Below are 22,802 nucleotides of genomic sequence, written 5' to 3'. Positions count from 1 at the left end.
ATCCTCCTTCAGTGTTAAATTTAGTCATGCAGCACAGTGCTTTTCGAGCACCAAGTAAGTGCTATGTAAATATGCTTCATGTTTAATCTGGATTTTATTTGTAGATGTCAAGTGCAGAGGACTTACATTAGTGATGTTTGCAGGTCTGTTCTGTAAGCACAGTGGCAACACACTGTACTTCTGGTTGTAAATCTTGTTTGTTGAGGGAGGCAAGCTGTATAATTAGGCACATACTCTCAATATATTTCAGTATACAGTCTCTGAGATGTATGCAGTGCTTCAGTCCTACTACAAATGAAGTTTAAAGTCTTCGGAAAACAGCAATGATACTTTCGTATAACATAGACACTAAAAGTTTGTTTATGCAGAGGTCGCCTTACTAAAATGAGCAGCCTTGACACAGAGATGATAACACAGCTTCAAAAATCAAAACAAAAACAGAGCAGTCATAAATACTGCCATATCTTGTCCTTGTGTCTGACACCGAATTGTGCTGAAGGCTGTTGTTTTTAGCGGCGCTGTGCTATAAAGGGATGCATCCAAGATACCATATCTCTGCATATATTTCAGAAGCTGCACAGTGGGCTTGTGTCATGTGTGTTTAAAGACATGATGTAGTCACGTGTTGAGGAGTTTTAAAAACTAACGTGGTGGGGGGGATACAGTGAAGGGGAGGAAGTGAAGAATCAGTGAGCAACAGAGAAGTGTTCATTGCTGTGGCCTTCGTGTCGCAGGCTCACATCCCACTGCTGCGAATACTCCCTGCCAGTCTGTCAGGTTCCCAGCACACTGCCACTTCTTACTGTGCTGACAGTATAGGAATGTGCTGGTATTACCCTTGATTGCCGGGGTGGGGGGGGATCCTGCACTTAGCATACTGAAGCCTCTGTCTCTTTCAAATCTTATTCTTAATTTTTTTTTTTTCCTCCATTAAAATATTTTGTTATCCCCCTCCCCCCAGCCCACCCACTGTGTCCTGCACACCCGCAAAACCCACACACAACAGTGTCGTTTCTTAAAGGGCTTGAGGGTGTGCAGGACGAGACAACCAAGACTGGAGATTTCATGGCTTAAGCCATTCTCTGCTGCTCTTCCATACCCCTACCCCCCTCAAAGAATTTCCTGGTATTGTTTTTTATTTTATTTTTAACAAAGCCAACACACCCCTGCACTTTAAGTATTTTGGCAGGTGCGTAGGAAAATAGGTCATATGTTGAAATGGGGAAAGATCTCCCGCATTCTAGTGAAGGAAGAAGAGAGATGACATGCATACAAAGGGTTTTAAACAAAATGTTGACTTTTGCCTTGTTTTTTCATGTTTGTTATTTTTCATCATTGCTTCCGTCTGTGTTTCAGTGGTTTATTGTTGTTTTATTTATCTTAATGCCGGTGAACTGATCGCCCCCGTGCTTCTGAGACCATTGTGGCTGTCTCTCCTTCCTGCATAATTCACTGAAACCAGGGAAAGGAATAGATGCTGTTGTGAATCTTTAATCTCCTTATACTCAATCTGCATTTGCTGCTTTCTCCTTGTAGCTGGTGGTCCTCCAATTAAACTAATTATACAGCCAGTAACTTTTATTTGAAATAGTATTGCACCCCATAGTTGAAACCTTCACATCCAAAATGCCATTTCTGCTTACCCTGCAGTCCAGCACTCTGCTGCTGAACTACATTATTTGCTCATTATGGAAGTTTCTCTCGGGCCACAGCAGCATCTCCACTCCTGATCTTCTCGCTTAGTCATCAGCGAGCTGGAAATAATCAATGGCAAGTAGAAATCATTTTAGTCATCATAATCATCTCAGATGTGTGTATGAGGCCATTTTTTATGTTTCTCTTCGTTTTTTTTAAAACTGCTCATAAAAAATGTAAATAATAATAATAATGGGATAGAAATTCCATAGCAGTCTGTATTCTTGGGTCAAGCTCTTTATTTGAGGTTGAAAAGTAATTTCTATGTTATCTGAAGTATGGAAGGCTAAGCAAAGCCCATGCAGGCTGATACTGGTGGGGTGCAGGTGGGGGTTATCACTGAGGAATTTAAAAATGCCCATACCATTCCAAGCTCCCTCACTGTGGTAAAAATATGTTTCTTGTCAGATATACTGAATGTGAACACACTGGCATACAGTGAGAAAAAGCAAGTGTTGACATGACAGACTGTCTGTGTGTGTGTAAGTGACAGGGAACTGTGTGTGTGGTTTGTGTGTGAGTGTGGTTGTGTTTACAGGAGCTAATTGTGTTTTTGTGTGTGTGTTCAAAAATATAGTCTGTGTATATCTTTTGTGTGGGTGTGTGCTAGAAAGGACTGTGCCTGCTCTGGTTCCCCGAGTGTGGGATTTCAGTAGCAGGGTGGGCCATCCCAGGGGTCCCTTCAGATCACAACATCCCTGGCATAGCACCAGCTCTCAAATTAAAGCCAAACAGGGTAGCGTGAACTGCCTCCGTCTGCCCAATCACGCTGTGTTTCAGCTCAGCTTTCCCACTCAGACCTGTTGATTGATCCGTTTCGGTGAAGCGCTGCGTTTCCGTCTGGGGATGGCAAACTCGATAACAATGACAACAATCACAGTCTGCGTCAGCATGACCTGCCTCTGTCCTCTCGTCTGCTGGACTCGGTGTTCAGGTGCTTCACTGAGGCTGCACGAGCCCTGCTCACTTTAGAGTCGTTAAATTGGCTCTGTTGTTCTTGTCCTTTCCTTTTTTTTTTCTTTTTTAACAAAAACACTGAATGAAATTGGCGGGCCTGTTAACCCAGATAACCCCATCAGAGACCCCCGTTTCCAACAATCAAATGAACACGCAAGCCAAAGGAACTGAGAGCTGCCTAAATGACCCCCATTAGATATCGATCCCTTTTAGACTGAATTCTCTAGATCCACCAGGCCGGCCGGCAGGCAGGCAGCGCTGAGTTCCCAGTGAAGGCAAGTGCTGGGCTGCAGGAACCACGCAGCTTCAGGGCTGTGGCGGGCCCCTGTCATTACTGTCACAGGGGAGATTTGCATTCAATCCAGCTGCCTGGTTCTCCAGATCTCAGCAGTCATTTGGCACTGCCCGACAAACCTTTTTGTCATCAGTTTGTCTTCGGAGAGGCACAGATCTCTTTTACTACCTACTACATAATGGAAACTCCCAGCACTTTTTGAAGAGGCTAGCCCGTCTCTATCCTCTGATTGTTTGTATCATTTTCTTTCCCTGGGTTTCATAAAAAAAAATCATCTCCCTTGCCCTGATATGTTATGACCTCTCCCTCAGTCTCAGAGTTATGAACCTAAAATATAAAATGCTATAATTATGCATTTTATCATTAATATGTTTTAAAATTTTGTTTAAATAATTGTCTTTTGTAGGATCATTATACCTGGAGTCGTTAGTCTTTGAAATGTTTATCTGTGGTGCTGTGTGTGTGTGAGGAACATACACGGCCTTCCCTTGCTGATTGCTGATTATGATTATACATACATTCAGAAAGAGAAAGGAGTGGTAAATGAATACTGTGATGTTTGATGATGCTTTGTAATTACTGAGTGTTTTACACAGCGTGAAAAGGCTGTTGAGCGCTGCTGTGAGTGGCACACTCAGACTACCTTATCTGGAACGAAGCGAGGAGCAATCGTCCCCAGAATCGCTTGTATGCCTTACACATAATGAACTTGTACGTGCTGCATAAATTGCAGCCTGACTGTAGAAGGCTATAAATCAGATGCCCATTGACTACGAGGCATAAGACTTTAGGCAGCACTAGGAGGAATGGCAAATATGGAATTTCAAAACCCTTCTTCATGGCCTCACACTCACTGCATATTAACCTCTTCCTCATTCATTCCCGCTTCAAATGGAAGAGTGAGTGCACCTGAGCCATGCCGATAAAGCCAGTGCACCAGGATGGAGCTGCAGTCCACAGCCAGTGATGAATGATCTAGTTCACACTATTGAAACGCTTTGTGCTGCTTAGCATACGTCAGTGGTCTCCGGCCCTGGGCTTGGAGTGTGTGAATCCATCAAGATTGATAGATGTGTCCAGTCAGTGGCTAAAGACCACGTTAATCTTGACTGACTAAGATGATAATTGGTTCAATTAAGTAAGTGAGAGATCAGCTGGAATGAATACAAGAAGACAACCATGTTTTCATCTCTCCGGCTCAGAGATATCTGGCATGCGTCGATGCGATATATTGAAAAAAAAAAAAAGCAATATTTTGATTTCATTTTACAGAGGTTAGAAGGATTGTGTCTTGTTTGCTCATGAGAAGGCACTGAACAACACACTGTGTTTCACATCGGGATAATCAATGTCCCTCCCAGATGCCACCGCCAAGCTGCTGCGAATGCAAAGCACCAAACGTGGATAGCTGGCAGGGGCTGGAAACAGTTCCAGGAAACACAATAAAGTAAAATAAACAGGCAGAGCCTGCTCTGCAGCTGGTTGCTGCTGCCCTGAGCTCTGTAATCCTGGCTCCCTTCAGCCTGCGATACGGAGAACGGAGCTCCTGTGCTCAGCTTCACCCCCCCCCAGGAACTACTAACCCCCAGAAAACCTGGATTGCTTTAGCCTGTAATCCATCAGACGTGGCTGTTCAGAAAGGCTTGTCACTCTGTTTACTTTCTTGTGCCTGTAAGCTGTTTAAAAGGAAGCTTACAATGAAAGTTGTAGAAGGTCTTCCATTATTTAAAAACAGTCAAACGAATGCATGTGTGCATTTATTTAGGTTTTGTTTTGTTTTGATTCTGTGTCTCTGTTAGTCTCTGTTTATCACAAGCAGAGTGATCCTGCCAAAAGTGAAATACTTTCATTCGGTCTTTGTTATTATTATGGTTTTGTTGGTATAAGTATTATTATGGCAGCTACAAATGGTTGCACCTGTCTGGTGTTTGTTCTGCAGACCTCTGACGGGCAGATGTAAGGACTTGCTCGTTCTCTTGGCAAGCAACAACCCTAACTCTGATAAGATAATGTTCATACAATTAAATTGTTCTTGGTGTTTTATCCCTGTCATAGTTTGTGTCTGTCTAGTTCTTGAAGGGCTTTGTAAAATATTTCTACGATGGCCAATTTGCTGAAGAGATAAAATTGTTTTTACACTCGCACTGTGAAAGACGATCGTAATAACGCTGATTAATTCATGGTGGTGTGTGTTTCATTGTGTCCAAAAGCTCCTCACAAGCAGCATGCAATGGCAGCCGACTTCTGCCCCTTCTGCAGTGTGCAAGGCTTCTCCTTCAGCCTCGTCCACATTGAGACATCAGCATTCAGTTGTGCTTGTCATCTCTTTGCCATTAATGATTAGGTAATGTATTGGCCTGAAGAAGATGTGCTTTTGTGGAATATTAATGGAGGAATGAAGTGAAGGCTCCTCTGGTCCCTCTGACTCTCCCGCTCTTCTTCTCATCCCTCAGCACATCTCTCTCTTTTTTTCTCTTGCTCTGTCGAGTTCCTAATGTCGATCCCTCTCTAGTCTATGTAGGAGCACTTATTGATTTTTTTATTCAACCCAGAATTCAGCAGCAGCCTATGTAAGAGGCTTCAGAGAGGGAATATATTCTCTCTCCCTCTCTCCCTCTCTCTCTCTCTCTCTCTCTCTCTCTCTCTCTCCCTCTATTTCACTTTCTATCTATCTGTGTTTCTTCTTTACTTTCTTTATTCTTGGCGAGCAGTGTCTCTTGGCTCACATCTGAGGAAGCAGCCGCAGTAATGATCGGCAGCAGTCAGCACTGGCTGGCTACCTGAACCCTCTCCAAGCACCATCTGCCTGTAACCGCCAAACACGAGGAACCAGTCTGAGCCCCCTTCATTAGCTGCTACATTTCTTTTATGTGTTTCTGTGGGGTTCAGAGTGTGGGAGTGTGAATGTGGAGTGGTGGAGGGGGGTTACGCTCGTTGCCTCGTGGTCAGTCCTGGTGCTCTGAAGCACCTGGCTGTTGCTCATAGTCTTCCTGTATATTTACACCGCAGCATGTGTGTGTGAGCTACACAGACAGGCCTGAGCTTGCGCCGCGTCAGGTGTGGCAGCTGTCCGGGGAATGTGCCCTCAGCCCCTGGTCTTTCATTTGGAGGTTTTAAAAGAATAGCGCTTTTCAGAGGCACACTTGTAATTATTGACAAAAACTGAAACACACGTGGGTGTTGATGAGAGCAGTTTTTTCCTTTCTTTCTGTCGGTCTCTGGTGTAGACTTTAATGTACCTTCAGTGAGAGGCAGGTGGCTTGCTATCTGGTATCGGGGATGACATCACTCTGTCAGTTGTACCTAGTGAGATCACTCAGTTTGTTTCTGTCCTAGTGGCACCTGAAACCCAACGGTTGCTGCTTCCCTGTTTGAAGAGAGGCCAGAGGGCAGGGTACAGCTGACAGATACACTCTGTGTGTGAGAGTGTTTGTTTGTTTGCCTCTGTTAGCAGTCCAAACATGTAAAACCACAATCCCTCATATAAGAATAAAACAGTGTTTTATGTTTAGTTTTTTAAGGAACAGTGGCTTCCTGTTATGTGATACAAAGGGGCATTTCGGACCAGGGTTTTTCATTTATTTATTTTTTCCTTCTCACCCTGCCGGTTTGCTAGATGCAGGTGTGTGCTTTGTGGAGATGAAGGACGGTTGCATTCTATGCTGACTGCCATTCCGCTTTAATTATGCTATTATCTCTTCCCCGGGACTTAGATACAATACAGAGAACAATAACTGAACACGGTACTATCCATTAACAGACTTTATTCATTGTGCATTTAATATCATTACACATTTCCAGCTACTGATTCATGTAATGATGCAATCAGGAAAAAGTTTTTAGTGCTCGTTAACTAAAAACAGTGATTGCTGAGATTTTATTTCAAATAAATAATGAAATCCCCTGAGGAATAAAGTTGGTGTGACTGAATGTAGTGGAAGCTCCTGGAGGTTTCTGGAGCTTCGGGGGTGTTTAACAGGTAGACATGTGCAGGCTTCCTAGTTATCCCTGAATGGGATTGCTGCCTTCTCAGTGTGGGAATGATTCCCCAATAGTGGATCAACAGGTCTTTGTACTAAGACTCTGGGAATCACTTAAGGCAGCCATACTAAAGCTGTAATGAATAGGGAAATGAGTCCAAAGTGGTTAGGATAATGGCCATTGTTTGTGTGCTGTAGTTGTGGTTCCTGTCAATATTTGCCCAGGCAAGGGGGGGTGGAGTGGAGCCGGTGTAACTGGATCAGAAGCGTTCACTGCAGAGAGGGGGCGTGTCTCAGACAACACCTGTCAGTGGTAGTGGTACCTGCCTCACACAGGGCAGGAGGAAGGCATGAACAGATCAGAAACGAACAGAGCAGAAACTTTAAGAGTAATCCTGGAGCTGAGATGTGAGGGGTCTGTAAGGACAGGTTTAAAACACTAACCTCGCCCTGCGCACAAAGCACAGAAATACAACGGCTTAGCAAGTGCGGCAACCACTCTCCGAGCCCCGAGGTGCTGAGCAACGTAAAGACCAATTATATTTAATGAACCGCTGGAGATGGAGAAGCAGCCCAACGGCGGGATTATCTTTAGCTTCATGCAGACGGGGCTGCTGCCTTTTGAAAGGCAACATCCAACTTCAAATCAGAGATTTGATTTTATGTAGGGCTGTAAAGGAAAGCCATTTAAATTGGCTGGGATGTACGGCCATTATAGAGGCTTGTTCCTCTTTCACACCAGCAGCAAACTGAGTCTATGTAGGAGTGTTGCTTGGTCTATGATAGGTATACTTGGGTGTTTTGCATACATCTATAAAGAATTAGATTAACTTAAAAAGCTCTTAAAAGCACATCCACATCACAAATGTAGGATGGCACCGACTTTGTTAAAGAGATGCTTTTCAACAGCTCTTTAAATTGTTCCTCAGTAGTGTTCCTCCGAAGTCAAAGATTACACTTGATTGTTTTAATTACTTTCCAGAGGGTGAAATAAAGTCCCTCTATTAATGTGGAGTGTAATTGATTGGAGGAGCTGCTGCGGCCCCTACTGCCTGAGCCTGGAGTTCAGGGCTGTGAGGGGGTGTTTGGAGATCACAGGCGGAGCTGTCTTTAAAATGCCTGCACAGCGCTCAAGGTCATCTCAGCTGATTGCAGTTGTCAGGAAGCTGTTTCTGTTTCTCGTGCTAAGTGTGTGACCCCAGCCTAGATGAGTTTCTTTCAGAGGTGCCTGAGACGAGATTATCACCATGCATTTCACACACTCCCCTCGACCCCTCTGTGCAGTCCGGTGTCGGTGTGAGATAGGGGTCTGTGGCCCAATGGTGTAGGTCCAGATTTTCAGAGTCCAGAGTGCTTAGAAGAATCGCCACCGCACTCGCTCCCTCCTCATTAGGTGTGTCTCTAATTATAGCTCCCATCCTCTACACCTTGTCTCCCCCTCTCTCTCCGCCAGGCCTCATCCTCTGCCCCGTGAGGCCCTCAATCCCTCGCCAAGCGCATCAGTGCCGAGGAGTGAGGATCATCGGGGCTGTGTAATTAAGGCCAGCCCCCCTGGTGTCCATTAACACTGGTTGGTGTTTATATCCAGCTCTCCGTGAGGGGCCCTCTGTTGCCTGGTGTGTGTGTGTGTGTGTGTGTGTTAGATCAATGGAACTATGATTATTTGGGCATTTGGCTACTTACAATTGCACGATGTATAGCTCCCATTTACTGTACACAAATATATAATGGAGTGGTCTAATACAGTGGAAGATTGAGACGTGTTACACAACAATGAACCAAACTTACTGTGAAACATTTAGTACCATATGGCTGCCACAGTAAGTAAAGGGCAGGGTTACAGTCTTTTGGGTTGTAGTTTTGATGCTATTAACAAATGAAGAACCAAAGCACAGTGTAGAGAAATCAGATTGGGGGGTGGGGGTGTAAAAATGACCTCAGCATGCTATAATTGTAACCACAATCACCCCAAGTATTTTCATCATCTGTTTTCCTGCAACGGGGTATCCATGGAGTCTGAACCCGCTATCCTAACAAACATCTAGACAGTTAACACAATGAGCCACAATAGGCAGCTGTCAGCCGGACACCCAACACACACCAAACTGCAATGCTTGCTCCTCAGCTTGTGTGTTTCAATGGATGCTCCACCTGTTCGTGGGGTAGTCATAGCCATGACATCTCCTGACTGTCGATACGGTGGCAGAGTCTCTCAGATGCCTGTGTGTATAGCCAGAGGCTGGGTAATTAGTTCTATTACCTGCTGCCCGTCCCTCCCACCCCCCCCCACACCCTCTCCCCAGTCCTATAACGTGCTTCAGGGGATCCCAGACATGCACGGGCCTAACGCAGCAGACAGGGGGATTATGTAAATCATTAACAGAAATTTTAGAAACAGTAAAGCAGAAGAGGGAGCGAGAGGAGATTAGGAGATGGGAATTGAGCGAGTGAAAGGGTGGGGCTCGCTATGTGAGCGTCTCCAGGGGATCTGCGCAGCGTTGGGGCAGAGGGAGATCTTAAGTAATTGAAATGCTGGAGTCTGTCCAGTTTGCAACACATGATTGTACAGCAGCCAGCGGATCTTCTCAGTTCATTGTGCTGAAGACACTGGAGTGTCAGGGAGGCATGGCGGAGGAGAGGGGGGGAGATCGCAGGATAGCTGCACAGAGACAGGGAAATGGAGGAGGACAAGAGTGACAGGAAAGTGCGAGTGGTGGAGCTATAAATCATGACGGCAGAGGTAGCCGTAGATTATGAAGGAGTGTGAAAGTGGGGGAGAGGGGAGCCAACTTGTCTTGAATCTGGGCATTGGAGATTGGGGGGTGGGGGCGGATCTCAGTGTTACACCCTGGAGCCCGAGAGAGTGAGGACTGTGGCCCGATGTTGCACTGGAGAGCAGTAAACACGGGGAAACAGACAGTGTTGCTGCACAGGAGGAAACAAGTGTGAGCAGGGATTCTCACACTCAGGGAATGGGGGACATGTAGCTGGCATTCATTATTTGGGGCTGTTCCAGTCCTGACAGATGGCTTTTAGTTGCAAATGTCCCTCGTCCAAAATGATTCAATTAGATATATTCCTCCTAATTATTATTAAATAATTGAAATGTTTATATTTTGGATATGAATAACAAATTGTGTATAGGCATTTAAATATCCAAAGGCAACTTCAGCAAAGTGATACAACAATTAACCCTAGGATGTATGTCACAGAAACCCTACAGCACTGAATCGGTCGGGTCTGCAAGATGAGTACAAGCAATACAAAGATACAAACTATCACAGAGACGCATCTGCCAGTGAACTGGAACAGAAGGAGGGACAGAGCAACATGTGCATCTTTCATAAAATGGCTACATTGCAGAAATCAGGCTGGCGCTTCCTACGCGCCAGGCCAGCATCATGGGTTTAACCACACAGCCAATGTTTGCCAAGTAATTGAGCTCTGAAGTCCCCTGTTGCAGCTTGATGAAACCGAGGCGATCAGTGGTCACAAAGGCATTAGTCACTGGTGTCCAGGGCTGGGAATGAGGAGAGGGTTTTATTGCTTTCCCTGCCTGCAGTGAGGGTGTATTAACAGGACAAAACACCCCCGAAGCTTCCACCCTCTTAGTAACACTAAGGACCAGAGGAGATAAATCTGTAAATAAGTACAGCTGAGTGCTGAGTGTCATGTACTGAGTTTTGTACATACAATTTTCACGGAGATAACTGTTAGTAGTAGTAGTATTCATAATTATATGTATATAGGAGGCTGTATCCACAGGTCTGCTGATTAACTATGAGTGTGGGTGTGGGTGTTTGTCACCCAGCATGCAGCAGGGACATGCATGCAGTGCAATACCTTCTGCTGTACACTGACCTCTCTCGCTCCCTCTCTCTCTCTGTATTGCAGGAACCCAGGCGCAGGTAGTGCAGATGGACTACAGCAAGTCTGGGTTTGTGGGCTCACAGGTGGAATTGCGCTGCACCTTCGCCAACAGCAACCCCCCCGTGAAGATCTCACAGGTCACCTGGCAGAAGTTCCTGAATGGCACCAAGCAAAATGTGGCCATTGCCAACCCCACCATGGGCGTGTCCGTGCTCCCGCCCTTCAAGGACCGCGTGACCTTCAAGAACCCGGCAGTCCGCTACAGTACGCCCTCTCTGGAGGACACCACCATCACCTTCTCCGGGCTGCGGCTCTCCGACGAGGCCGCCTACATCTGCGAGTACGCCACCTTCCCTGCTGGAAACCGTGAGAACCAGGTCAACCTCACCGTGTACGGTAAGAGCCCCGCCCTCTTGCTCCAGCACTGTGCCCTCTGCACACTCGACCAGCTGGCAGGATACCGGGGGTCATTGCACCGTGTGCTATCAGTTGAGGTCAAAGTAATGTCTACAGGAGCCCTAACTGCACAGGCACAAGGACCTTTACCTTAAATAAAAATATAAATTGAAATTAACGAAGACAGTGGCACACTTTTTTTTTTTTTGTACACAATAAAAGTTAAAAACAAAAACAGAATGAAAACAACGTCTGTTCAATACAGATCACAAATATTGTGCCACAAAAACCCCTTCATCAGTGTTCATTGTTCATGTGCTTCCAGGCTGGGTTTGCGCTTGTCTCCTTTTATCTGATAAGAAAGCAACACAAAGAAGTTGTAAAAGTATCAAGTAAATCTTTCAGTGTGATAATCCCTGCAGGCAACTGAAGTGTTCCTTCCTCATTTTTAACATTAGGAGTTTGCCTATTTTATTTTTCTGGAAAATTTGGATTGTGTTCCGGTAGCAGGAACTATTTTATGAATAATACCTTGAAGGAAACACAGAAGTTAAAATATAATAATAAGTATTTTCACCTGTCTAATGCATATTGCATTGTGACTCCAAAGTAAAATAAATAAATAAACAGTGACAACCTCAAAGTGTTTTGAAGTATTGTGCTTGAACAACTTATCACGCCTGCTATTCACTAATTAAAATGAAGGAAAAACTCATACACTTGCACAAATCACTGTGTTTTAACTAAAAATAATTAATTCATAGGAGTGCTCTAGTAAAGGCAGAAGGAGCACCAATTGAGTACTCATGTTGATGTAAAACAAACTATATATATATATATATATATATATATATATATATATATATATATATATATATATATACATTTATTTTTCTGTGCTCAGTTTTCTTTCAAATTATTATTATTTTCGGAAAAGTAAGTCAGTTGTTTTGTCCCAGACAGGGAAGTATTAGAACATTTTGAGTAACCAAGAGGCAGCCTTTTCCAGAGATTATGCCTTGATTCTCATTAAAGATATCCAATTAGTAATGGAGTGCTGGTGTTTTCCATTACGCTGCCTGGGGAAAGCACTTGGCTTAAGTGGTCCCTGTAGCTGCTATGTCTTGTCATCTTGAAGCTGCGGCGGTGTCAGGCTGCCTGTTTCCGCAGGCTGATCACACTCACTGCTGCAGCCTCCCCTGGAAGATGTGTGTTGATTTGGGTAATAGATTGACATGATTGAAAGTGTTGTCTTTCCGCAGCACGGAGAGGTATGTTTCCCTCCTGTGTTTTGAACAAATGCGCGACTGCCTCTGGACAAGTTTCTCAGTTATTTTCACTAATCGAATAGTCTTTGATACCTCACCTATTTGTTAATTTCACCAATGGCCACACACTTCTCAATGCCACATGCTCCGACAGGCCTCACCAACCCTCAGGCTGGCAGTAGAAATTCCAAACATATCTTAGGATTGTGTTTACTGACTGTAACAGATCTTTCCATGGCGATATGTTCAGATCCCATATAGAGATACACCTTTTGGAGCAGAATAAGAGCAGTGTTATGACAACCTTCCCTCCTGTCCAGTTGTGTGGAGGAGGATGCCTGGCCTCCGTGGTTCCCCTGTGTGTGTTTTGGTGCCGGTTAATGACCAGTCTGAACCCCCTCCTGTCTCTGCCTCCAGCTCAGCCCATGACCCGCCTGACCCTGACGTCTCCCACCATCGTGGCTCGTTCCCGGGCCACCGGAAAGATGACGGTGGCCACTTGCCTGTCGGCCAACGGGAAACCGCCAAGCGTCATCACCTGGGACACGCGGCTGAAGGGTGAGGCCACCTTCCAGGAGACACGCAACACCAACGGCACGGTCACGGTGCGCAGCAACTACCTGGTGGTGCCAAGCCGCGAGACGCACCGGCAGAAGCTCACCTGCATCGTGACATACCGCAACGAGAGGATCTCCGACAGCGTCACGCTCAACGTGCAGTGTAAGTGATGCCTGGTCCGCAGTGACGGTAGACAGTAGACTTGGATTACCTTGTTTGTGAAGCAGAAATAGATGTTTCACCTTCTGTAATTGCATCATATACATAAATAAATGTAGCCTTTTTGAAGCAGTACTAGTCCCAACACTAATACTAGCAGCCTACTCTCATAATGTGAAGAATCACAGTTAACAGTGACTCCAGTGAGAGAGCAACAACATAACTGAATCTGTCTTCTCCTCTCCACAGATGAGCCAGATGTGACGATCGAGGGGTTTGATGGGAACTGGTACCTCAACCGGCAGGATGTGCAGCTCACGTGCAAAGCAGACGCCAATCCCCAAGTTACGGTTTACCAGTGGAAACTGTAAGTGTCTCTGCCCTCTGTTAGCCACAGCTTTGACGGCCCATGCACGGGTGGCAGCATCTGAGAAGGGTACTGCCAATAGACGAGCTGAAAAGTTTAGAGTAATTTATGCCTCGGTTTTTATTCTGTGCCTTTTCTTATTCATCATTGTATGAGACATCTTTTTAAGGGCAATAAAATAATGTATAGCTGCCGTTGTGTGCATCTCCCACTGTAAATGATTCATTCAATGTCTTTCACAAGCACATAACTGTGAAATAACACAGGAATATTATTATTATTATTATTATTATTATTATTATTATTATTATTATTATTATTATTATTATTATTATTATTATTCATGGAACCTTAAGATACATTTTGTCTCTATCTATTCAACTCAGCCTTTGGATATTTACAAAAAATTAAGATAGCATGTCTTCCAAACTACAAAGGCCCCATTGAAAGAAATATATGGGCTCTACCTAATAGATGCCAAGTGATACTATCCCAACAGAGGCAAACAAGAAAAGCCAGAATGAGGTTTTTTCCTGTTCATAGGCTCCACACCTCCATGCGGGCTGTCAGTGTCTGTGTGGGTGCTTGTTCTTGTTTCAGTGCTTCTAGAGTGCTAGTTTATCTATTGCACTGGACTGTAGTAAAAGCATTTTGTCTGTGGGACATAAGAGCTCTGTTGTGGACCCTCCCTTTACAATGGAAAGCGGACTGTTTGTCGCCAGACCACGTGTCAAAATGAACGCTCTCTCTCTCTCTCTCTCTCTCTTTGGCCTGTTATAATCAGTTGCCTTGTTAATTTCCTGTATTTAATCTTTCACCCTCCTCCTTTTTTCATATGATCCTCCAGCCCACCACCTCCTTTCCTTTGTCAGTCTTCCTGGTATCGAGTCCAGCACCCTTCCATGCGCTATTGGCAGCTCTGTGAACGGGTAGGGAAGCCTGGCAAACAGAGTTTGACTCCAGTTGTCCCATAACAGCTGGGCAGTGTAAACTCTGTGGCACTGGTATCTTGCTTCACAGCAGTCAAAGGGATGAGTTTATGGCAGTGTAAAAACCCAACACCTGCTAGTTCCTCAGTGCACTCTCATTCCTCTGGTGCTCGGGAGCTCATTGGAAACACCATACTCACAGGGTTAAGCAACACTTCCTTTCGTTTAAACTAAATAATCATTCTTACCCTGCCTGCTTTTCCTTTGCTGTTTTGCCACTGGTTTTTGCACAAGTCGGATTTCTACTTAAGCATGCACATGGAAACACGCTACTTTTGCATGTCTGATTAAGAAAGGTAAGCAGGGTCACACCAGTGTCAGGTTGTAGGCCGGGTTGTAGGCCGAGAGAGGTGGGGCAAGAGGGATAGATGGCAGTGGGAGGAGATGAGGACAGATGCACTGATAGAAGGGGCCATGTATATTATTGGCGTGACAGGGACGCCAAACCTATTCTGACACTTCCTCTGGGGTCTTCATTAGAGAGAGAGATAGAGAGAGATAGAGAGAGCACTGCAGTCCATCACTCAGCCTCACGCTCTGCTCGCTGCCACACTAAGCCCAGAGACGCAAGGGAGCTGGAAAACACAAAGTAAACAATCGAAGGCATATGAACAGAAAAAAACACTTCTACTGTATGTGAAAAAGCAGGGGCATCAAATTGCCTTTACTGCCAGCGACTGAGGCGTTTGACTAAGAAAGACAGAACATGGGATTGGGAATGGGGGATTCAGGGCTGGGAGGGGTTTGCACTCATTATTCGACAAAGAGAATGGCCTGATTTTTGTCCTCTTTATTAAGTGAAGAGAAATGAGCATTTTGGCTTATTTGCATGGTTTAAGTTTCATTTTAAAGACATCAGCGGCAGAGATATGCAAACAAAGTGCTTTAGTGCTCTTTATTAAAATGGCATTGCTGGAGAATGGTCTCTGTAATAGAGTACAAAATGAGGGCATGAATAGCAGTGGGTTTTAATGTTCCTTATTCAAAACAGGAGAGCTCCTTTCAAATCAGAAAGAATATGTGTTTTAAAGATTCAGTATCTAATGTAAGGACACGATAGGGTTTTCAGCCTGCAAATAAATATATATATATATTATTTTTTCATAAATGTATAATTAACTTTTTAATTCATAATAAATAATGCATGAACAACATCTGTTCATATTTGTCTATTAAATCCCTAATTGAGGATCAATTCATCATGAATAAAGTGCCTGACATGTTGCTAAATCGAAGTCTGACCTAATTTTCGCTTCACTTCTTGACTCTACTGACTTCCCCCGAGATAAATGATGCATTTCATTGTCATTAGTTTTCTGGCTTGCTGGCAGTTGTGTATCTGTTCATTTGTATGGATTGAGAGTGGACGTCGAAGTGAAGAATGGGGGTGTTTGCCATTCCTGCTTTATGCACAGATATTAGTTGCAGATATGAAGTAGTTTATGGACATCAGCTGTATCAGCAAAGGCCAGCATATGATGAAGGATTATCAACCCCAGGAATCCTGCGGTGGGCTCTAGCCATCTTGTTCTTTTTAATGCAAGCAGGTTTAACATCGGTGTGGACACAAGTCTGCTATAGGTGCATGACGGAAGGCAAAATGGCTAACTGCATCATTAATACTTTGGACATTTTAACTTAATTTTAATCCTACTGCTGCAATTACCGTGTGTGTGTGTGTGTGTGTGTGTGTGTGTGTGTGAGAGAGAGAGAGAGAGTGTACTGTTCACGGGCTTGGATTTATTTTCCTTTGAATGTGTAACAAATCAATTTTATGAATAATATATTTCATGGCTCATTAATTTTGTAGATTTTTAATTAAACATGAAATTTGTGTAAGTGTTCTTATTTTACTGTATGTGGTCTATGACTCTGTGTATTGGTAAGCTTTGCAGATCAACTCAATTGAAGTATTTAATCAGCTAGCGGTGAAGAAAGTGAGGCATTTAATTGCCTAAAAGCCCTTCCTTAGTTTGCTGCTCTTTGTCATCTTCTGAAGTGCATTGTGATGTGAACTTTATTTTATACGTTGTATATATTATGGTTTTTTTTGGTTACTCTTTTGAGTCACAAGTCTTTGGTGAGATCTAGAAACATACATCTCCCCACAGAGTAAACACTGACAAACACCTCACCTGGTTTCTCTGCCCCAGGGCTGAGCTTGTTTGCCTACTTAACTAGTGAAGACCCTGTTCCTAGTTGCATGAGACTCCTTAAATATTGAGTGACAGAAGTATTAAACTCTACAGCTTTGCACTTGAATGGGGTGTTCACTCCAATTGCTATGAGGTATTTTATATAATACCCTTAAACTCAGGGCACACCTCAGATTGAAATCAAAAACATTGAGGGACGTTTCAGTTAAGTTGTTTAATGCAACTGGCCCTGTTGAGAGGGACTGAGAGACTCTCGGACACGCTTTGCAGAGTGGCAGTACTCAGCCGTGGTCTCTGCTGGCTCAGTGCCTGACTGATACTGACACTCACAGGGTTTCGTGCAGGTGAGACGTCAGCTCATTATCGGGAGGAGTTCAAAGGCTCAATCTCTCTGTGACTGCAAACAAAATATTGCGTGCTGAGTCAACAGCATCAACCTGTAAAGACTTGTTTTACTGTTGAATGAAACACAAATTCCACCTTATTTCCTTTATCAGTACATCAGTGTTTTATGTGTTTAATGTGTCATTTTTGAATTTACTTTTTACACTTTTTTTGGTCTAATTATTATTTAGCAAACAGCTATTTTGTGACCTGTTTTTTCTGGTCATGCTTTAAAAGGTTTAAAAGCTGCAAAGGTAATCGTGAACCTTATATCGCAGCAAAGATTCTCTTAGTATCTTATAGTAGCTGTGCTTCTGATAATATTGATTCGATGACAGAATTTCCTACAGATCTTTTATTTTATTTGGCGAAATGTATTAATTTAGTTTTCTTCCCGTTTTCGTGCTGCAGATTGAATGGCTCCATGCCCACCAATGTGGAAATTCGCAACAACACGCTGTTCTTCAAGGGGCCGGTGACCTACGAGCTGGCCGGCACATATGTGTGCGACGCTACCAACAACATCGGCACACGCTCCGGCATGGTGGAGGTCAACGTCACAGGTAGGCCGCCTGGCTGCAGCTTTCCTTTGCGCTAATCTGTCGGCAACAAGCACCCGGATTGTGACTACACCCAGGCGAGAGACTGTCAGACAGACAGACAGACAGACAGAAAAATAAAAAGAGAGACAGAAAGAAAGAGAGAGGGAGAGAGAGAGAGAGAGCAGCACTGCTTGGATATTAGCACTCTGCAGGCATTCACGGACACTGCCATCAGGGAACTCTTTCCACCCCCCCCACACTTTAAAATAAAAAGATATTAATGAAGTTTGAATCATTAATGGATCTAAATTAAGTATTAATATTAGCATCTGTTGAGGTAAATAAAACAGATGTCCTTGTTCCTTCCCCCGACACCATCTCCAGCACCTTCTCCATTTGTCCTTCCTCACTGGCCCCCTCCACTCTCTCATCCTCACTCACTCTCTCGTGCTCTGTGATGCGCACACACACACACACACACACACACACACACACGCATGCTCAATCAGCCTCAGCAGTCCAGGTGCTGTGTGTGAGTGATGAGTGTGGATCACTCAGACAGCTGTCACAACATCCCCAGCTCCCCAGGGCGCCGAGACGGGATCCGGTGATCACTAGTCAAGCCTCGGCTGTCTCTCTCTATCTGTGATCCTCCACACATCACAGGGATCAGCCGAACTGTGACTCTGCCTCAGCCCCATTCTGAACATTCAAGCGAATAATGTGAGGGGGGAATCAATAAATACATATCTGCTGTCTCAAATCCAAAATTAGGACAAGTTGGTGTAATGAACTGCCATTCCCAGGACTGATCTCTGCCTTTTGTAGTCACATTCCTTTGCTTGTTTATTGTTTGTTTTGTTTGTTTTCTGCAACAAATTAACCGGATCAAAACTGGCTCAGATTCCTTCCCTCTGCATCCAGTGGTTGGAGCTTGTTTTCTTTTCTGACTGCAGTACATGTGTGCTTGGGGTTTTTCTTGCTTTACAAGGGCAGCATGTTGGCCGTGTGGCTGTACCGAGTCTGGGAGACCGATGCTCATCACAGCGGGGCAGCGTAAATCCTTTCGACTGTCACGGTTCTGTTGTGGTTTGAGCAGAAGGCGGTTTCCCTCTGCTTGGTTTGGGGGGACTCTAATGCTGTTGTTCTTGCATAGTGATGTCCTTGACTTCTGTCCTGTCCTGTTCTCTGGGGTGGTTCTCTTTGTCTGGTGTCAGCTCTCGGCTCTGTTCTATTATTGCCTTGCAAACTGGTGCTCTCAGTAATAATCATAATCATAATAATAATAGGTATAATTTCTAAAGCCCCCACAGACTAAATGCTCTAATCCTCACACCAGTGTTTGTGCTTTTTTATATTAGCTGTTTAAACACTGTTTAAAGGCACAGATAGTTTTATGCAATGGGACTCCATCCTGGCGTAGTTGAGAGGCGTGTTAGTGTTTTTAAAAGGAACAAGATTGTGAGCAGCTTAGGAGCACAGCAGTGATTTCAGTTGAACGACAGTTTGTTGTCAAGACAGTATCTGTGCTCCCTGGGAGCTGCCAGCCACCTGTCTGTGAGCTCAAACACGGAACACATAACTTAACATAATGACGGTTACCCTTTCCTGACAGAACAAACTTGCGAGTTTGTTTGTTTCTGATTACTTCCTTTAACGCTGAGAGCCGGAGATTTCTGGGCTGCTGTCCCAGATCGTTCGGTGACCTTCCGTAATCAACTTTCACTACCCTCTCTTTGCCATCCTGGCTTTTATGGTTTTCGTAATGGAAGAAGAGCTCACTCTGATTGGCATCTCAATATTGAAGGGCCAGCCACAGCACACATTTATTAAGGCAGCAATTACTGAATGGAGAATGGCACCAATTTCATATTTTTCAAGTGCTGGGATAAACCAATAAGCCTAAAGTCTGCTACATTTTCTGATTATCGGTGAAAAACTGGTTTGCTCTAGTCACAAATCTGTATGTTTCTCAGGGAAGACAGGTCAGAAACTGAAGGACACATTATTTATTTGTTTGTTTGTTTGCTCATTTTTTTTTAATTTTTTTTTTAATACTTACTAATCTATTTGTGTACCGAGACAATCAAGAGGTTTAATCTACAGAGGTTTGTGTGTGCGTGTGGGTGTGCGTGTGCGTGTGTGTGTGTGTGTTCTGTTTTTGAATCCCGAGCATGTTGTGTTGTAAAGGAAACTGTGGTGGAGTAATGATAAAGAATCAAATAATATTATGACAAATTTTAATCAGCACTGATTTCATATTGGTTGGCAGCAGTCCAGAGAAACCACGTTATATTACTGCTTACATGGGTGAACTGTGTTCCCCCTTAAAACTGTAATGTAGCTTAGTGCATAATGGATAACTGCAGTGTTAAATACAGCAGCTTTTTATGTAGCTTGTGTATTTACTTTTAAGTGCTTTTTACAACATTTAAGAGGACAACAAAGAGGAAACTAAACTGGGAATTATTTTGTATACCTTGCCACTGGACATGGAAACAAGACCGTAACGCCAGTCCTGGTGTTCAGAGCCCTCTCTGCCCCTGTGCCACTCCCTCACAGCACACAGTGTGCTTAACATACAGACTGTTTAAGCAGTCTTTGAGACATTTGCCAAGCTTAAATTTTACCGTCACCTTGGGCACCGGTGATATGAACCCACAGGTTAGCAAAGGTTCCTGTTTACCTGCCCAAACTATTTCAGTACCTAGCACAGAACTACCCCAGTCCAAGTGCATGCATGTGTAAGCTTTATAGTTTCTATATGAAATGCACTTAATACAGGATCCTGGATGCAGCAATAAGCCAGGCATGAGCGTCATTCATTTATGGAAATTCAGCTACTCAGAGCTGGAACAAAACCCTTGATCGGGAATCTGTATTTAGTGCCCTGCTGTGTGGAACCTTTGTTAGGTACTTAAAAGAATGAAGAGATTCCCAGGTGATGAGACTGCAGGATATTAAGCTGAGAAAATATGCAATGCAAACTGAACGAGACAAAATACTTTCTTATTTTAATTAGTAATTGAAACCAGTTTAATAAACCAAATATTCTCCGTCGGCAACATGCAAATTACTGTTTAAACTCCACCGGAAAGCGGGACGGCTCTTGTTTCAATTAATTTGCAAGCACCGTTTTGCAGTGTGATTCAATTTGTGTGTGCAAGCTGGAACAGAGGGGTGGGTTTAACTGTCTCCCAGCTAATCAGCGTTTCCAGCTCTTTCACATATCAGTCTTGTGTTTTTGTGGGCAAACGTGTCAGAAAAAACAAATAAAACTGAAGAACTCATCCGTCTGCTATTCAATCAATCAGGCAATCGAGAAAGACTCACTCAATTAAGCAGCAGGCGCACAGTTCTGGCGAATGTGTCCTATTTTGTGTATCCTGTAGTATTAAATTAGCCCTCTGTTAAGAATTGTTCCACAGTCGATCAATGCCTGTTGATGCTGTGAACCCGCTTAAGACATACAGAATCCCTGTTTGTAATTAATCAGGATTCACAGAGGTTAAAGTAATGAGGATATAAACAGTAGAGCAATGAGTGCTATTCCTCCCAATCCACTTATCAATATGGTAGTTGATAGGTACAGTAGTTAATTGAATGTCTTATTCTTCTGTGTGACGCACGTATCAGATGTTTAGTGGAAATGTACTGCAAGATTTGCTCCATGTGGTTAAAGATGCACCAGAATCCAAACTCAACATTGTAGCATTGTTTTCTTTTTCTTCCACTAAGAGCTTCTGGGAGGAATTCATGTTGCATGCTTCTGTCATGTGACATGTCATACATGTTAATGTTTGATATCATGATACTTTCATTTTTATACTATGTGCATGAAGTAGTTTTCAAGATGGCTCGCATTAAGCGATAGTAGCCAACCTGTTGTGCCAAATCAGGCAAACGAGAAAAATCATTCCCTCCAAGTCACATCAGGTAGAGCGCATTAAAGACTTGCATAGATTGGCTAACAAACCTCTCATTATCTCCTTGAAATGAACCCTTTCTAATCCTTCTCTGTAGATCTCTTGCCCTCCCCTCTTACAGCCTCTCTCTGTCACTTGGTATGGCCATCACTTTTTCATACCCCATGGTTCGGAGAGTCTGCTTTGCCCTCCTGGCTTGGCTCGGGCTCTTTTCAGCTGTAGACAAAAGTCCCAGCCATCGATCTCTTCTCAGCCTTCAGAGATTACGAGAGATGAAAATTAAAACTTGAATTGTGAAGGAAGCCCCCTCTGTGTGATGCCTCCTCTCAGTGTCTGTGCTGTGGTCTGGTGATGCTCTCCTCAGAGGGCCTGGGGAAGAGAAATGGGCACTTTAGCATGAGGGATATGAGAGTAAAACACAGCTGAGGAGAGAGGTGGAGTTGCCATCAAAACTGCTTAGAGCTGAGAGAGAGGGCAAGTAAGGGAAGGCCATACAGCTTGCTATTTATACTGAGAGTTATTGGCAGTGTTCTGGTGGCCAGGCTGAGAGACTGGGAGGGCAGGGAGGGTGACACATGTGTGCTGCAGTGGTTTGAACTTCAGGACAGGACAGGAGGCTGTGGGCAAACGGTCAGGAACAGTGAGGGCATCTCTCTGGCCCAGTGGCGGTTGTTTGGCAATTCAGCCAGTGCCTCAGACAGAGGTGGCTGGAGGTGGGGGTGGGGGTGGCAGGGGGCAGGTTAATCCTGTTTGCTCCTGTCAGTTTAATCAGGGCCCAGCAGTGTGAGCAGAGCCAAGCACAGCTCCTCTTGTCAGTGCAGCTGAGAAACAGTAAGACAGTTGGGTTAAACTGCCTGCAAACCCAGGGAGCTCCTCAATTATTAAAGACTGCTAGGATTGCTGGCTTGATTAGAGCGCAGGCAGCCAGCGTCAGCATCTATTCACAGCTTCTCAAACAAGACATGGAGCATCTTCAAACGGGCTCCGAAACAAAATGAACCGGGATCATCTATACTCAATGAGGTGGGGAGAAAAATAATATTAATATTAATTTTCAAACTTTGAAATGCTTATTTTTTTCTTCATTTTAAACTCATGATATACATCAATGACAGGCTAACCCCTCCCCCACAAAAAAAAGACACATCTTCCTTTCATAAATTATCTCTGGCTCAAACTGCCACTTTTTAACTTTTATGGACGTTAGAAAATGAAGCTATGAACAAAAAATATTAAAATCCCTCAGGAGACATGATACTT

At 44.0% G+C, this 22,802-nt stretch overlaps 1 protein-coding gene across 3 annotated transcripts in view; it reads left to right on the top strand.

Annotated features, from left to right (window-relative positions):
- The window catches only part of nectin1a (nectin cell adhesion molecule 1a), a 180,940-nt gene that overhangs the window by 55,690 nt on the left and 102,448 nt on the right, over positions 1–22,802 (top strand). For all 3 annotated transcript variants that reach the window (XM_066707676.1, XM_066707677.1, XM_066707675.1), the window contains exons 2-5: positions 10,822–11,193; positions 12,879–13,181; positions 13,428–13,545; positions 17,486–17,637. In XM_066707676.1, coding sequence (XP_066563773.1) covers positions 10,822–11,193; positions 12,879–13,181; positions 13,428–13,545; positions 17,486–17,637 — 945 coding nt within the window. The remainder of the gene's footprint in view (positions 1–10,821; positions 11,194–12,878; positions 13,182–13,427; positions 13,546–17,485; positions 17,638–22,802) is intronic.

The sequence above is a fragment of the Amia ocellicauda genome, chromosome 1, assembly GCF_036373705.1.
Source record: "Amia ocellicauda isolate fAmiCal2 chromosome 1, fAmiCal2.hap1, whole genome shotgun sequence".
In the NCBI taxonomy this organism is placed as follows: Eukaryota; Metazoa; Chordata; class Actinopteri; order Amiiformes; family Amiidae; genus Amia; species Amia ocellicauda.
The sequence above is the reverse complement of the archived record's forward strand: the minus strand, read 5'-3'. Positions and strand labels throughout refer to the sequence as shown.